Source organism: Typopeltis vanoorti, chromosome 23 (assembly GCF_054136105.1).
Source record: "Typopeltis vanoorti isolate ZY-2024b chromosome 23, IOZ_Tvanoo_1.0, whole genome shotgun sequence".
Classification (NCBI taxonomy): Eukaryota; Metazoa; Arthropoda; class Arachnida; order Uropygi; family Thelyphonidae; genus Typopeltis; species Typopeltis vanoorti.
The window spans coordinates 56739742-56758903 of NC_143571.1; the positions used below are offsets into that span (position 1 = coordinate 56739742).

Here is a 19162-nt window from a genome sequence, read left to right on the forward strand (position 1 = left end):
TATGCTTACAAAACATTTTTTGCACTATAGTAGCAATTAATGTTCAACACGATTCCTCTTAGACGACAACATATTACATACAACATATATTACAGCTTATCAGATATAAATATAAATATTTTACAGCTTATCAGATATAAATATAAATATTTTACAGCTTATCAGATATAAATATAAATATATTACAGCTTATCAGATATATGCTTACAAAAACCTTTTTTGCCTACTATAGTAGCAATTAATGTTCAACACAATGATTCCTCTTAGACGACAAAAAAAACTCCTTTATGAAAAGCAATTCTTATAGTCCTTATAAGGACTGGCTTAAAGGGGTGAAGCAAGAATGCTTTTCATCTTCCTCGTTATCTGTAGAGGACAATGTAGGGATAAGGTGTTATTGAGCTATTAAAGCTCTGATCATGGCAGGAGGTTAACAGCAATAGCCGAGCCTCAGTTAGAACTTCATTGGCTACAGCATTGCCATCCATTACCCTCCAAGGGTATTAATCACCGCATCTCACGGTCCTTGATATCCTTGATATAAGCTTATATATAGTCCTTATAAGGACTGGCTTAAAAGGGGCGAACCAAGAATGCTTTTCATCTTCCCCGTTATCTGTAGACGACAATGAGGGATAAGGTGTTATTGAGCTATTAAAGCTCTGATCATGGCAGGACGGTAACAGCAATAGTCGAGCCTCAGTTAGAACTTCACTGGCTACAGCATTGCCATCCATTACCCTCCAAGATATTATTATTATTAATCACCCGATCTCACGGTCGATTCCAGTTCTTTATTCTATGAAAAGCAATTCTTAAAAGAACTGGGAGATGGACTGAGTCCTTGACTCTTTATCCCGTCATCTGAATGAAGAAAATCTGTTTGGATGGGGTGTTACTGAGCTAAAAGCTCTAGTCATGGCTGGGTAACGGCAATAGCCGAGCCTCAGTTAAAACTTCATTGGCTACAGCATTACCATTCGTCACCCTGAAAGTTCTAAAAGGACTCTTCTCCTGTGAAAAGCAAGACGCAAGACATTGCTGACTATAAGGGTGAAGCAAAATGCTTTTATAATCCCTGCTATCTGATAAGATTACTGTGTGAGGAAATGTTTATGAGCTAAGTGCTTTGCCTGAGTGGGTGCGATTTAAAGATCTTCATTTAGAAGTAGGATGGCCTTGGGTCTCCTATAGTTGGAGAAGTCTGTTTCATCGTAATTTGCTGCTTGTTGCACTAATTCATTTGGATGTGAAGAGGATGCTGAGAAGACTTTACTGCCGAAGACTGCAGGAAAGAGTAGATGTAGGGGATATTTGTATCCCGGTGGAGTTGGACATTTCTGACATACCATGGTGCGTTTAAGATCATGCGGAGACATTTGTTTTGCACTCTCTGTAGTTTGAGGATATTTGTACTTGAGGTGTGGCTCCAGGCTGGGGACGCATAAATAATAATGGATCGAATCATCAACTGATAAAGGAGCAGTTTTATTTTGGTGTCCAGCTTGCTATTCCTATTGATAAGAGGGTAAAACTGTGCAATGACTCTTGATGCTTTTGAACATGAGGCTTTTATATGTGGACTGGAGGTTATTTTTCTGTCCAGCAGTACACCCAGATATTTGGCTTCTGCTTTCCAGGTAATCTTGATATTAAATAGGAAGATGTCATCTTTGGGAGATATTGAGTTTTTAGTGAAGAACATGGCGATATTCTGAGGGTTTACTTGAAATCTCCATTCCGAGAACCAGTGCTCTAATCTCTGCAGGTTTTCTTGCAGTTTCTTGGTGACAAGGTGTGGTTTAAAAGATCTGGTTAGTATAGCTGTGTTGTCTGCGTATAGGGCAATGATGGATGACATTGGATTGTGCGGAATGTCCGCCATGTAAATCGTGAAAAGTATGGAAAAGTATCGGTGCCAGTAGGGACCCTTCAGGCACTCCTGCCAGGATTCGTCGCTGGGTAGATAATATATCATTTAGTTTGACTTGAATTCGTCTGCCACTAAGAAATGATTTTATAATTTGGACTAGGTCTAATGGAATGCCAGCTAAAATCAACTTGTATAGTAATCCAAAGTGCCATAATTTGTCGAACGCCTTTTCTAAGTCAAGAAAAACTGCTCTAGTGTACTGGTGCCAATTGTAACTTGTGGTAATGAACTCTATTAATCTATGTGTTTCTTGAGTGGTGCTGTGAAACTGGCGAAAGCCAAACTGTTCTGAAGGAAGGATGTTTAATTTTTTTACTGAAAGTTGAATTCTGGAAAGGATAGTTTTTTCTGCTATTTTGCCCAAATTAGAAATCAGACTTATGGGACGATAACTTTGAGGCTGCTGAGGATCCTTGCCAGGCTTGTATATAGGAACTACGTCTGCCAACTTCCATGCAGAGGGAAAATACTTAAACTTGAACATAGCATTTATTATTGTTGTAAGATATACGATGGCCTTTCTGGGTAGCAGTAATAACTTTGTTGGATATGCTGTCAGGCCCTGGAGCTTTTTTATTCTTTAAGTTCTTCATAATGTCATAAATTTCAGCTGGGGAAGTAGGTGTGAGTTGGCTGGTACAGGTATCAGGCCGTTTTAACATGTGTCTGACGTGGCGGTGGACTTTGTAAATATGATTAAAATTTAGATTTTTGTATGAAGGGCTACACTGTTTTTCTAAATTTTTAGCTATAATTTCGACTTTTTCTGCATCTGGGTAAACAATGTTCAGGTCAGATTTGAGAGGAGGAAGAGATTTGTTTTTGTTTTTGATGTTTCTCAGGAACTTCCAGACGGTTTGATCAGAGGCTAATTTGTCTTCCCATAGTTTGTTTCTGTGGACTTTAAGTGCATCTCTCACTGCACTGTTCATTTTGTTGAGATATGTTTTGTCTTGGGGTGCTCTGGTGTTGTGGTATCTTTTTATTGCTTTATTTTTTTCTCTTATTAAGTTCATTATGTCATCTGGTAGTCATTAGGCTTGAAAGCAATTGAATTTGAGGTGATAGATGCTATGGCTGTGTTGATTTGATCAGTAAGTTTTTTGACTGCAGAATCAATTTCTTCCTTGGAATTAATATGAGGGACGGTATCAATGTAGTTTGGAAGCATTTTGGATAGTTTTTCCCAGGAAATGAAGGTGTGAGGAGAAGGAGGAAGTCCCCTCTGATAACCCAGTTGGAGAAGAATAGGATTGTGGTCTGATGATAATTCATTCAATGATTTCAGGGTGTATTGAAGGTTGACATTCTGAAGGACAGCTATATCCAAGACGTAGGATGAGCCAGTGGGACTGTGGTGAGTTGGCACTGAGGGGCCAGCCACAGCTGCGCAATTTGAGTTTGTGTAGTTAAAGAGGATGCGGCCATTCCTATTTATAGACCTACTGCTCCAGGCGTGATGTTTTGCGTTTAAATCTCCTGCGATAATAACTGGTAGTTTAACGCCGAGGATAGCATCCAGATCTGTGTTCAGCAATGTTTTTGATGGTGGGTTATAAGCAGCATAGATTTTTATGTTTCCGACAGAGTTTGTAATGACATTGATACCTGTGACTTCGAGATTATTGGTTGCAGGAATGGCTACAGCATGATAGTTGATGTGATTTTTGATGAGGATGGCTGTACCACCACCTCTATAATCCAGCCTATCATTCCTGTAAAGTTGATATCCTTTGAATTTAGGATTGTCAGCAGGTCTCAGGTGAGTTTCATTAATTAATAATGTATCCGGATTATATCTGTCATTGAATTCCTGTACGTCTAGTATTTTATTTTTAAGGCCGTTGCCATTCCATGCAATAATCATTAGAGAATCTGGGGGAAATTTTTCCTATGCATTGGAGAATGCAGATAAAATGGACTGCGTCTGCAGCAAGAAACTTTTTGTAGTGCTTAGTGATGGATTTGAGTTACTGAAATCCTGTAACATATTTACAAGAGAAGAGGTGATGATGGCTGTTATATTTGAATGTGGATTTGGCATATTCTGATCATGGACTGCTTTTTGGAACGAGCCACGTCAGCATATGTTCTTGTTTGGTGTTGAAGATTTATTTTCTTGGGGGGCTCAGTTGATTGTGGGTGAACACCTGTCATCTTGTTCAAACTAACAGGAGCCTGATGAACTTGAGCTTCTGGGGCTCTCGTTTCTGATAATGAGGTAGATTGACTGATTAACTCAGTTTGACTGTTTTTTGGGTGGAAAATGCACCCTCTGTAATTTGCGAGGTGGGGGGGCCACCACAATTAGCGCACTTATCCGGTGTGGTTTTTGGCTTGGAGCAAGTATGTGTGGGGTGGGTGTCACCACATTTTAAACATCTGTATTGAGCTTTGCACAACTTCTGGGCATGACCGAATTTTTGGCATCTATGGCACTTCCCAGAAGAGGCCCTCTTCCTAAGTGGCTCCGGTGAGACCTTAAGCCCACATATTGTCTTCACGTTATAAATATTTTTATAGATATTGTGTATTTCCACCAATACCAGAGGCATAGGGGTCTTGTTTGATCTGTACATTCTGCTGACCTTTATGGGAGGCAGATCTCTGCATGTTGAGGTCAGCAGCTATTTCAGCTGTTTCAATGTCTTCTGATACTCCTCTGAGTAACACTTTTAAATTTTTCTCCGAGGTAAGTGTGAAGGTATGGTATTGTATACCTCTTACATCCAACTCCTTGGTTAAATTTCTATAGTCAGTCACTGTAGCGGGATGAATTTTGATGTCCTCCTCTGTGTTCTTGGCAGTGGAGTAATTTATCTGCAGGTTGACCATGGTGGTTCTTAAGACTGTCCATCTCTGCTTTTTCCTAAGAATGACTGGAAGCACCTTTTCATTGGTGAAGGCAGAAGAATCTGTGTTGGGGGCATCTTCATCCATGCCATTTTCATTTGCTGACTCCGAGTCGAGAGTTTTGCGTTTTTTGCTCGCGTGCGTCTCTCCTTGATCTGAATGAGTAGAGTCCGAGATTACTAGATTTACTTTTTCCTCCATTTGAGGAGCGTCTTCATTTTGATCTTCATCAATCTCAGGTAAAGAGTAAAAATTTAGGAAGCCGGGCCATTCAAGCTCGAACTTCTTAAGGAGTTTCTTTATGAAGCTGAATGCCAGTCCTTTATCTAGAGAGTCTACAATGATGTCAGGCTCTATCGTGTTAGATGGCCATTTTAGCATAAACTTCCTTCGAAGTTTATTTACTAGAATTAACGCTGGCTCTTCATCCAGAGAATCTGTGAGGGCGTCCAAATCTAACACATTCATCATTGACGATTTGCGTATGAACGCAAGTAATTTCTGCAAATATTTGTATCTGAAATAAATGTGCTAACAATGGCGATTCTATCGGCTGTTAGGCCTAACGAATCGCCCTCGTTGCAAATACAGTCCACTTACCTGTGCTGCTGTTCTTAAATACAGTATAATGCGTAATTTAATAACTTTAATCACGTCTCTGCTTGTTAATCTATCAGCTATCAGCTACACTACAAAACCAAAGTTTCTCATATTTGGAACTGAAAAAATCCTAAATCACAAGCCAACTTAGTTACATCTCTATATAGTTACATCTCTATATCGCTATTTGCTTTCCGATCAAATTCCTTAAAATGACGAGTTCTAAACTGGCCTATGAAAAGCAATTCTAATTCTATCAATTTATAAGCTTATTTTATAGAAAAGAAAATGGTGTATTAATGCATTTATTTAGATTTTAGAATGACAAAAAAATTATGAATTGATTTTTTAATAAACCATGTTATTCTTTATATTAATCTTTATTATTACTTAATTTTTAAAAATTAAACTAAAGACGAGTGAGTTATGTCTAAGTAGTAGTTCCCTGAAGCCGGGGTAGTTAACAACGTTTGCAATAGTTCGTCTCAGAAATTCAGACTACATCGAGGAAACAGGCAAACTGCTCACACAACAGATACACTTAACTGAATAATAAACTTCTAGTTTTGGTTGCCTCAGCCCGTAAATCCCAATCAAAGTTTTTGAAAGCAAGTGAACATTTCTCATCCTCCTTTATAAAATGTTTAGGTACTTCAGACTCATCGCCAGTGGAGAGAATATACAATACACTCTACAGATATTCAAAACAGCATGTTTTTCTCGTACTTCTCAGGTTTAATCCCCACTTCCATGCATTTCCAAATGACAGGGAATATATAAAATAGACGCTCTTTTCTTTTATCAGATTAAGGCGGGAAATCGTATTAAGCTAATGGTGCATTGAACCTTTTTAATATAAAAAAACCACATAGAATATAAGGAAACAATAACTTGTAATAAAATGAGATAAGTTACGATACGGCTGACTAGTTTCGTCACACCTCGCATGTCTGGAAAAGAAATGAAGGTTTAAATCCCGTTTGTGATGGTATGAAATTTTAGATCCACTTTCAAGCAAGGCTAACCGCTTATCCCATTAAGATCAGGTTTCGAAAACCAATTATCTTTGGTCGTAGCAACCCTCTAAACCTAATACTATGAAGGAAAGATGAGAATGTAATGAGCTAATCAAGATCACATACCAAGTAAGCACCGACTGCTTTCATTATCTGAGACAGATTAGTTGAAATGCCTTTAACTATTTCGTTAACTTTTGCATTCGATTAAACTCAAACCCAAAATGTAGATGGTAGAGAATATGCAAATTTGAAATAGTATTTGGTTTCATTTAGTAGAAAAGGAATGGAATTAAGTCTAAATAATTCTTTTTGGGAGGAAACGAAGAAGAAGAACGATGGAAAGATGGAGCTTTTGATAATGATTTGCAATCCTGTCCGGTAAGATGGGAAGATCACTTTTCAATTTTTTTGTAGAGTTTTCCGTAAATCCAGAGAAACTCCATTTTTTATATACACACAAGCGCATCTCTCTCTCTCTCTCTCTTTCTCTCTCTCTCTTTTAGTTATCGCTTCATGATCCAACTGCAATAACTGAAACATCACTTTCATAAATACTGCAAAAATACAATTAATGACAGCAGTTTATTTGAAGAAGACCGATGGAACGATCCAGGTTGGATACGAACCCCATTAAATCTTTGGAAATAAAACTTAACTTTGAAATGAACTATTTAGCCAGATGTCTGATGATGATGATAGTCACCCCCCCCCGAAAAAGAGCAAAATTATAGGAAATAATTTAAATCTAGTTATTTGCAGCCGCTTTGAACTCTTTCCTGAAATAAAACAGTGACCTCTGAAGGTAAGACTTCTTAACAAGCAAATAAATCGGAGAAAATATCGTCTGGTGAGTATTGCAGCCATGTAAAAGGAATTTATACAGGTATAGTGATGCAAGAAGCAATGCATACGGGGAAGAATTAGCATGCTACAGGAGAAAGCAGTTCTACTACTATAATGCTATTCTGTTCTGTTCTATCCGATCGAATTTTTAGCCTTTTCAAATAGCTTTTGTATCACGTTCCACTCAGCATGGTTCCTTCTTGAAGAAATCAGATTAAAAAAGAAGCAATTTGAATCAAAAACTCTTTATATTGAACACGAAATGTAATACCTTTTTGGTTCGTTAAGCAAAATGCAGCGATCTCTTGTTCTTTACGAAAAATCCAGTGACTTTTTTTTACATTCGCTATGCGTGAATTCAAATATAATTTGAGAATTTCTTTATCATCGTTTTAAGAAAAGCAAAATACAAACGTTATATTCAGATAAAGTTGATTATAAAGTCCAAAACATCATTATTATAAAAGTAGGCAATTGAACTTTTTTTTTCTGATTTTTGTTTCATTTCCCAGAAGTAACTTTCGAAGATTCCTAATAAGAAGCCATCATTCTGTAAATTTCATTTTAGTTCTCTGTGTGTGTGTGTGTGTGTGTGTGCGCGCGCGTGCGCGTGCGCGCGCGTGCATTACTCTATATTCAAGATAGTCGTGAAGAAATCCAGATATCAATAAGAAAATTCACCTTTAATGGCATGTTACAACTCGCGGATTCATAACATCTTAATATCTTATTCAGGCCTAACATGGTCATTATACTATCATCATAGCTACGAAAGGAGTGGAAAAATCGCGACTTAAAGGCCAATCATACTTTTCTATTTCCTATTGTTTAATCGAAATTGCTATCCATAATCTTCCTTATCTGCGAACCATTAAAATTGTCTCTTGTTTTGTTGTAGCTTTATTTATCCTTTAGAATTCATTCTTCAGATAAATAAATGCTTCGTTTTTTTTTATTAAGAGATTTAGCACATTTTACGAAGTCAATTTTATAAAGTGACACCAAATCTTTTAGTGTCACTTCATAAAATTGGCTAATATAAGCTAATATAAGCTTATTCAGAACATTGCGCTATCCAAACTTCTGCCTAGATGGTTAATTTCTATACGCAAATAGTTGTCCTTGCACTAAAATGCAAAGTCTGATGAGTGTTTTTCTTTTTCTTTTTTTTAAATTTTCTGAAACCATTACACGTGATCAATGGAAAATACCAGTATATTCGTGATTAGGGCATAAAAATGCTTAAAAATCAGCAATTTCCTAGAAAAGACATAACCCCTGTTATCTAATATATCTATATATCTTCAAGTATTTCGCAGTCTTCTTTTAAACACTTTAATCTTTCAGAAAAGAGTTATAGGCTGAGCCAACATTCCCCTACATCTTTTTCATTACTGCATAATATTCTGTATGTGATTTCTAAAGTTTAACACAAAATTCTCTATCCAGTTCGTACACCATTTTCATTATGATGCAATGATACAATAATGGTGGGGAAATAGTGACTGACGGTCACGTGATGTTTTATAAAAGTTCAGTCAACTAGAAAAACCTAATATTCTGTTTAATGCTTACTAAAGTAAAAAAAAGTCTATAAATTTTTTTTGATAGTTATGATTATGTTGTTCAATTTAAATAATTTCGTGAAAGTAATTTATTCAATGAGACATTTTGCTGTACATAACTACTTGTGACAACCAACAATGCACCGATAAGCGAAATGATTAAATTTTTATCCGTAGCGAGGCTAAACACACACACACACACACACACACACACACACACACACACACAAAGATAAAATAATTCTTTAATTTGAAACGCATTATTAGAAAAAAAAAAGCTCTCGAGAAAAACACTGCGCTTTACCTACAAATAAAAAGCAGTTCTATTTTATTTGCAAAATATTACCAAACCCTTTTCGACAATGTCTAGAAGGCAATTGCAAATTTAAAAAGATCGCTAACTTTTTCACGAAACACTAAAGTCTGTGTCAACATTCAGAAGAAAATGCGTGTGCGTATTTTTGGCATTGAAGGAAACACAGTTTCGAATATCTATTGAAATTTTAAACTACGAAATAACAAATATATTGACATTAAGTCTTAGAAATATAAGAACGCTTTCATTTCTAATAATTCGAAAGACAAGTTCAAGATTTAATAATGATTAAAAAATAAAAAAAATTCTTCGTCAAATCATTTACCAAATTAAAGTTACAAAGTTAGAAAACCAGCGCCATCTACCGAATTCTCAGATGAAATATGAGAATTCGTAGATGCTAAATAGAAATATACATTTAATAAACATTGAAAATCAATAACTAATTCTAGTCTTCTAATCAAATGTTAGATAATAACTCCATCAATACTAGCAAATAGTTTGCTTGTATGGTTCAAATATCCTGTTTGCATTTAAGCAAATAATGCTATAGAACTTATAGTAATGAAAGAAGTCTGCTTCCCGAGAGACACGAACCTAATGATTAGGTTTTCTGCTTAGATCTACGTAACGCTTAACTGCCTTCTAAAAATATTATTTACGTCTGTCAATTTAAATATGCATTACCTTTGCAATTGTATATCAATATGATATACAATTGCAGAGAATGAAGAAAATGCGTGTGCGTATTTTTGGCATTGAAGGAAACACAGTTTCGAATATCTATTGAAATTTTAAACTACGAAATAACAAATATATTGACATTAAGTCTTAGAAATATAAGAACGCTTTCATTTCTAATAATTCGAAAGACAAGTTCAAGATTTAATAATGATTAAAAAATAAAAAAAAATTCTTCGTCAAATCATTTACCAAATTAAAGTTACAAAGTTAGAAAAACAGCGCCATCTACCGAATTCTCAGATGAAATATGAGAATTCGTAGATGCTAAATAGAAATAAACATTTAATATACATTGAAAATCAATAACTAATTCTAGTCTTCTAATCAAATGTTAGATAATAACTCCATCAATACTAGCAAATAGTTTGCTTGTATGGTTCAAATATCCTGTTTGCATTTAAGCAAATAATGCGATAGAACTTATAGTAATGAAAGAAGTCTGCTTCCCGAGAGACACGAACCTAATGATTAGGTTTTCTGCTTAGATCTACGTAACGCTTAACTGCCTTCTAAAAATATTATTTACGTCTGTCAATTTAAATATGCATTACCTTTGCAATTGTATATCAATATTAAATAATGTCTTCTGATAATAAGTTGAAATACATTTTAGAATATAAATATTTTATATCATTTTGTACATATAAATATTTTATATTTCTTATTATGTTATTCACATTATAACTGCAAAATATCTGGTCAGATAATTTTACTGTGAGAAATTTTTAAGTAAAAATATATATTTATATATTACAGCTGATAAATTTATTTCACATAAGTTTACGTTTCTGTGTTTAATTTTCTAAGTTATACAAGGTTTTGTATTAAATATTAATCGAGTTTCAGGAACAAATTATTCCATAATTAAACTGTCTGGTTTTATATTGATTACATTCTTTCATCGGCCAGTTTAATTTTTAATGCGAGAAAGACATAATTTTATTAAAATTCAAAATCAAAGCAACAAGTAAACCCACTAGGTATGTTGTTAGTTTTATTTAATATATATGGAATGTAGTACATTTCATGCATATACTACCAATTTGTTTTTATTTGATGTTAGTACTAACCGACGCAGGGCTGAATGCCTTTTGTATCTTATCATTTTTTTCCCTTTTTTGTGTTTTACTATTTGAAATACTAAAAGTGGTCACAGTGGCGGCTCGTGGGTTGAAATCGTGGGGGGTGCTGCAACTTTCGAACATACATACACACTGTAAGTACAGTGTATACGTGTTTGAATAAAATATCAAAATTATAGTAAAAAATTTTTTAAAAATTAAACATGGAAAAATATTGTTTATTACCGATAAAATTATACAGTTTGGTATAATTCAAAATTACGTAAAAATAAAATATATATATTCTTCTTGTTTTGTTTCACGAAAAAATATTGTTTATTATCGATAAAATTATACAGTTTAGTATAATTCAAAATTACTTAAAAATAAAATCCATTCCTTTAATTGTAATTAAAGGAATGGATTTACAATTTTTGGACATTACAATTAAATTCTTTAATTGTAATGTCCAAATATTTAAAGAGAAGGAGTAAACACGATAAGCACTACGAACGCTCTACTACTGGCGCAAACTGCATATAAACAACAGTGGAACTGCGCGAAGGACAGTGCCGCATTACGCTAATAGCTCGTATCTCACTAAGACGTTTATATGCTTGCGCGCATAGCAATATGACACTGTGGAAAACACAGTGCTGCTAGCGTCCTTCGCCCTCCTAAGTGCTAGAAGAAGAATGATTTTTATTATTTTTTATGCAAAATAAGAGAATTCTATAGGATTGTAAGGAAATTATCACATCGATGGCGAAAATAATTAGAAGGAATCCAACAGTCGGTTCATATTTAGTACTGAGCTAAAATAATTAATGAAAATAAATCAATTTTTTTTTATGAAACCGAAGTAGGAAGTACGTAGTACAGTCGAATGGATGAGATGAGATAGATCCTTTAGATGGAAAAGATCTGAGATCGATTCTTTTCGCTAATTTGAGAAAAAATTCTTCGGAAAGAAAGGGCTTTTTCAGTGAAAGTGAGCTTTTTCTAAGAATGAGCTAATCTGATATGAATAGGAATAGTGTCCTCATCACGGATAATTTGGAGTTTGGCTCCCTCCCTCGAAAAAGATAAAGCAGCCTAGGAAATATAGGAAATTTTGAATCCCACCTGTACAATAAACAATGGACTGGATAATGTTTAGGAATGTTTTGTGTACATTTTGCTTAACATCAAAACACTAGGAATATAAGAATGCTAAATATTCATTTTCTTCCATTGAGACTGCCCAATATTGATGAGTTAGCTGTTTCAAATGATTTGTGTCCAATAAAAATAACAATCGCTATATACCCACAGTTCGATTTCAAAGGGGGTGATTAGCGACCATACCAGAAAATAAGATAAATAAATAAGTAAAAATAACAGTTAAGAAAAACATTATATATTCTATTCTCGTAAGAACTAACTAAGAAAGTTCTTAGTACTGACAGTTTTTTTTTTTAATTTTCAAAAATAATTTAATATTTTAGCTTCTATTTGGAGTGACCATCTGATAAACATTTCAATTTCTTTCTACACGGGGATTTCTCCATTTATTTTCTCTGTTATTGTTATTAAATTGAAATAATACAATATTATCATAATACAATAGTGTTTTTTTTTTCACTCTCATTAACATCAATGATATACAATTCTTGATGTCCAACAATTACCTCCCCAATTCGCCACGCCTTTGTTCGTCTTTGCTTCTTCAGCCGAGTACTAAACCCATGGTATAACGTCCACAACAAATGTCTCAAAGGTGTTTTATCTATAGCAGTTCCTACAGCTTACGACAGATTAGAGCGGAATTCTTGGATTATCTGTGTTTCTTATACTCGTTCGCAACTCTTAGTGCAACGAAATAACAAGTACTTCCTGATGGGCAATTATTAAGCTTGTTTCAATTGAGCAATGCACTTCTCCGAACTAACTATAGTGGATATCTATTATAATATAATAAACATGACTATCGAAACATAACTGATTTCACAATAATTTGTAGCTAGGGATAGTAATAATCATGGATTTGAAAAAATATTCAGAATAGTAATATAAAATATTATCACTTCAACGAAACATTTTTAAGAAAAACGTCTATTAGATAGAATTTAAGCCTGCCTATAAGTAAAATGATCAGTATAATAAGTATGAAATTGGGAACTACGAATAACTAACTACAAGTCTACTTTTGTACAAATAATAATAAATACAGGAAAAAATTCAACAAGTTTACGTTAATGGTGAAATTAATTTCAAACTTTATTCTTTAAAAGGACTGGCTTAAAGGGGCGAAGCAAGAATGCTTTTCATATTCCCCGTTATCTGTAGAGGACATATATATATATATATGCTCAATAACACCTTATCCATATATATATATATATATATATATATATATATATATATATGGAGCAATAACCGAGCCTCAGTTAGAACTTCATTGGCTACAGCACTGCCATCCATTACCCTCCAAGGGTATTAATCACCGCATCTCACGGTCGATTAATCCCCAAACATTATTAAGTCCTTATAAAGACTGGCTTAAAGGGGAGAAGCAAGAATGCTTTTCATCTTCCCCGTTATCTGTAGAGGACAGTGTAGGGATAAGATGTTATTCAGCTATTAAAGCTCTGATCATGGCAGGAGGGTAACAGCAATAGCCGAGCCTCAGTTAGAACTTCATTGGCTACAGCACTGCTATCAATTACCCTTCAAGGGTATTAATCACCGCATCTCACGGTCGATTTTGCTCAAAAGTTATAACCCCAAACATTATTGATCTAAAATTCTAAAAGCTCTAGTCATCGCTGGGTAAGGGCAATAGCCGAGCTTCAGTTAAAACTTCATTGGCTACAGCATTGCCATTTGATACCCTGGGAGTCATAAAAAGGACTTTTCTCGCAACGAACAAGTCTCAAACATTATTATTATTAGTCCTTATAAGGACTGGCTTTAAGGGGTGAAGCAAGAATGCTTTTCATCTTCCCCGTTATCTGTAGAGGACAGTGTAGGGATATGGTTATTGAGCTATTAAAGCTCTGATCATGACAGGAGGGTAACAGCAATAGCCTAGCCTCAGTTAGAACTTCATTGGCTACAGCATTGCCATCCATTACCCTCCAAGAGTCAGATCCTAAAATCTCTCCTATCCTATTATTTATATTATTATCATTATAAGAACTGGCTTAAAGGGGCGAAGCAAGAATGTTTTTCATATTCCCCGTTATCTGTAAAGGACAGTATATGGATAAGGTGTTATTGAGCTATTAAAGCTCTGATCATGGCAGGAGGGTAACAGCAATAGCCGAGCCTCAGTTAGAACTTCATTGGCTACAGCATTGCTATCCATTACCCTCCAAGGGTATTCACCGCATCTCACTGTCGATTGATCCTTTTCTTGTCCAATTCATTATTATTATTAATCTCTTTTATTCATATATAATTTCATTTTATGATAATTGTTACAAGGTGTATAAAGCAAATTATAATTTTTGAAAGAATTTATAAAATTATTATTTTTTTTAAAAACTTTAGAGTTATAAAATATAGTAAATACTTGATTACTAACTAATAATTACTATAATTTCTATTATTTTGTTTTTAGCATATAAGAATTCCAAAAAACGTAACACAAAATCAAAAGTTGGTATGAATGGCTGATAGTATAAACAGTTACCGTAAACTTGATTTGAAATGCCTTAAAAACAGTCAAACGTCGGGGTATGCCTTTAGCGGCAAATTACTTTTTAGAGATCCGAGAATATTCTTTAGGATCAGCGATCAAGCTGTTGTGCAATAATTTATTAATTAATTAAACTTTATTATAATTCCTAGGAAAAAATAACTGATTAGTCAATTACAAATGTATCCAATTGTTAATGCAGTCTGTTAATAATCCAGTTTTAAATTCAACAGAATGAATAAAAATTGTCAACAACGCAATGAAAAGTCGCTATTCCGACAAATAGAACACGGCTTCTAAAGTAGAAAAATCAACCTCCTAAACTTCCGTAATACGGTGCCGCACTGTAGGACGCGAGCAGGGAATTGAGGTCTGCTACTTGAATGGACATTGGTCTGATGCCCACTTCATCCGTAACTAGTCATCTCCGACATAACGTAAGCAATATACAGTGAAGTGGATTTAGACAGAGGATGGCTTAAAATAAAGAGCCCCTGTATATACAGGGAGAATAAAGAATACTGAAGCATTTGTTCTAATTCTAATTTATGTGTTGTAATGTTTAATCAATCTGAAGGGATCCGTAGAACTCAATGAGATTCTATCTTGACAGCCGACAACATAAAAAGATTAATGATATACCTGAGTTTTTCAAAAATTGAAAACAATAAGAATAAAATATCTTTGTAACTATAATGTTTACTACATATATATTTAGAAAAAATGAATTTTTTATGTATATTTTTAAAATTTAGTTATAATATAGAAACACTATTTTTTGCATACAATAAATGATGTATTAGTTTTTTGGAGGAGAGAAAAACTATAATAATCTGATATATTTTGTCAATTAGATATATTTCCTCGAATCCATTTCAATATTGCTATCAATAATTTGTCACTCAAGGTTATGAATGTGAGGTGACACCCAAGGGTATTAGTGACTTAGAAAAATATAATAAAGGACAATATCAATTTCAGTTGAATTATCTGTGTTCGTGCCTGCATCATTTTATGTACATGAAATCATAAAACACGATTAGCTAAATATAAAAAAAAAAAAAAACGATTCTTAAAATCGTGGAGCAAAAGAAAAGAATTATTTCGTAAAAACACATTACTGTCTTAATGGTCATTACACTTCATTATTAAAGAAGTCGAGAATACTTTAAAATAATCCATAAGTAATGAAGAATAGGCTGTCTAAAATTAGCATAACTAGATAGAATTGAAGTGGTCTTGAAAGAAGATAACGTAATTAAGATATGTTTCTCTCTGATTACCAAAAAAAGTGATGTAAAGCTTTATTTTTAGAACCACGTATATCATTAAAATGAAACTTATATTACTTTTGTAGTTAAATAAAAAAAAATGAAATAGAAAGTTATGATTAACAGTTTCAGAATCATGCATCAAGACACCCCTACTTCATCTTTCATCCCTACTTCTCTCCTTTCTTAAGATTTCTCAGTATTCTTAAGTTTCAAGTCTACAATGAACACTTGAAAGTCGCACATCATTTTCTATTGTCACAAAGACATCTACGAGAACAAAGGGAAAAGTGTTCGACTAAAGATTCACTTACAATAACAGAATATCAGCTGGTAAAAGCAAAAATTCCCCTTCAATTTATCGGAAAAAGTAACAATCCCGAACTGCCCATTACGGAGAGATGTATAACTCCGGCATGTCGCAAGAAGTACCGACGGTAGCCCAGCTAGCTATCGTGCAGTATGGTCATCAGTCAACAATTTTTACTACCTCTATGATACTTTAAGATATTGTTTTATTTTTGCTATATATCTTGTAGCCTTTCTCCTTTATTTGGTTGAGCGTATCATTGGCTTGTATCTGTAGTTCTCTTGTAGCACACAATGCGCTAGTTTCGCATTTGAAACGTGCTTGTAACATTACTTCCTTCACGAGACATATTGTAATTCAGCTATGAATATCCACAGCGGCAATGAGCCGACTGAGAAATTATTATCTCGTAGAACACGAAAACGAAAGATAGACATATCGGATATAGGTCTCATAAGAATAATAGATACATAAAGCATAGATAAAAGGAGTTCTGGTAAAGTGGGGATATTTTAAATGATTTACACAGTATAAATAAGGAATTGTTAGCTCTTCAACTTTGTTGCCTAATAAGCCTTCAGTATATGTTCAATAGAATTTAGAGAAGTTAGTGAGATATTAATTAACAATCCTGTTTTGTAATAGGGTCCTAAACCTATTTAGCTAAGCAAATTCATTACCTGTTGCTAGGATACAATCTGTTAAATATATTTTTTTATAACCAAATACAAACAATTTCATGGAAAGTGTGTATTTATGTTCTTTTGTGTTTTAATTTCTACTTACATTAACAAAGGATGCATGTAAAATAAGAGAAACAAGTCAAGGCAATTACCTGTTGCTAAACCTAAAGGCATTCGATTAATTCAGCCTTACGATACTCAATAAGAATTAATTATACGCCTAATCTAGCACACTCCAAATACACAATGGTTGTAACACTTAACAACACGTACAAACGCCAAGCTACTGATTTTCAGTGATGAATTAGTTAGTGGTAACAAACTGAACGGACAGAACCCTTGAAACCACTCTATTTTACTAATATATAAACTGATTAATTTCCATATAAGGAAAAAACAAAATCCATTTTTTCCTGAGGGGTAGATAAGGTAGGAAACTACATCTGTCCAATAAATATGTCCCACTAAAGGTTATCTACCGTTTGTTACATCGTATCCAAGTGCAAACTGATGGAAAATGACTAAGTGTAAGTGATCATTGTTATCTCAGGACTCATTTCACAGTAGAGTCTTATCTTGAATAAAAGTATTCGATAATAAAAGAGACAAGCAGTTTAATCGAGTGTGAGGTATAATTAAGAGTAATTAAATAAGATGAGGCATGTATAGAAGAATAGGGAAAGTATCATAGGATAACAGTACTTACCTGCGGGTTCTATAAAGCCAAGTGCTAAATAAACTGGATAAACCATTAAAAAAACTATGGCCAATAGCGTACTGAGGGCGCAAGGCTTTACTGGAACGATCATTGTCGGTCCTTACAACCAACGAAGCCAACGTCTCTCTCTGTTGATTGTAAACGTACCACACACGCACACACACACGCACCCAGAACGAAGACACAAGCGCCTCAATGAAAACAATTAGGCGAGATCTAGTCGAGAGCCCAACAATCGATTCTAACTACACAAATCCCAGAGGTGGTTGGAATTCGCAGCACCGTAGATATTCCATCTAAGATGCACTTGTTAAGAACAAACAGGGGGTCCGCATAAAATGAAACACCATACACACGGCTACTGCGTTTGTGCATTAGCTCTGCAAGTCCTCTTGCCTGCTGCCTATGCTGCACAATTTCCTCGCGTCCTGGATTTCTTCTGTTTCGGGATATCTCGTAGAGCCCTCAGCGCCATCTAGTAGACGTTGGGGTTACTATTACAGATTACATTTTTTGGCGGGGATGTGTGTGTGTGTGTGTGTAGTTTGTGAGTTTCCGGTTTTAAAAAGTGGATGCACTTTGAAGGTTATCTTTATCGCTGGAGCGTTGGAAAAATCATAAAAACACTTCGGCCCTTCTTATCGGTGCTCGTAGACCTATACAAAGCTCCTAGAAACTCGATAAAAACCAGTTTATGATGCCAAGTGTTATCTTAACACCACTCATCGAACATGCTTGAAATCGATACGATTAAGAATGGTATGTAGGCAAAGCGAGTAATTCTTTAAGCATTTGCAGTATTTTATGGAACAGAAGAGAGAGAAAAATCCTAAATAGCCACATTCTATAAGGAGGGAGGGCATATTTCTTCATAAAGATGCTCACTTATCTTCTGAAGGAATTTATAAAACACGTCAATTCAATTCTCATGAATCCTTTGGGATGAATTCGAATTGCTTTTGATGTTTAAAAATATGAAAACGGTTCAGCGACCCAGAGTTGTCGGAAAAGGAGAAGGAAATGGATGGAAATATTTTGTTATTTTTTCACTGATTTGGACGTGCTTCAGTGATATCCTAATTCTGTAGAAATTTCTTTATTTTATCACCTTAGGGAATAGGGTTAACTGTCAGATAATAGAAAGTGAAAAAAAGGGGATCTTAACTTTTACTCTCCATTCGTTTCTCTTAGAATTATTAGATTCTACAATGAATCCGATCTGGAAGTATTAGTTGTAATAATCTTTATTACTGAACTATCTGTATTCATAACGAAAACCATGAGTACTTTTAAATATATAAAACCCTTTCTACTTATGACGGGGAACAGCTTTTTTCTTAATCTTCAATGAATACATTTAATAACGGTATAAAAATACTTGATTAAATTGAGCATTAGTAATGTAGTATTCGTGATCTCTCTTATGCCAGCAATCACGTCAATGCACAGACTGCGTATGATGTGCCTAATGATACACGTGATTAAACTATCAATCCAGAATTTTTCAATTTATAGAAATAACTATTTGAAACGTTTGAGCTTTTTTTTTTAAATATATTTTGGA

General features: G+C 34.4%; 1 protein-coding gene across 1 annotated transcript in view; it reads right to left on the reverse strand.

Annotated features, from left to right (window-relative positions):
• LOC150093869 (neural cell adhesion molecule 1-like) overlaps window positions 1-17960 on the reverse strand; it is a 386146-nt gene extending 368186 nt beyond the window's left edge. Inside the window, exon 1 of the mRNA XM_090412543.1 lies at window positions 17587-17960. Within this exon, the coding sequence (XP_090268669.1) occupies window positions 17587-17689 (103 nt within the window). The 5' untranslated portion in view covers window positions 17690-17960. The remainder of the gene's footprint in view (window positions 1-17586) is intronic.
• Between the last annotated feature and the right edge of the window lie 1202 nt (window positions 17961-19162).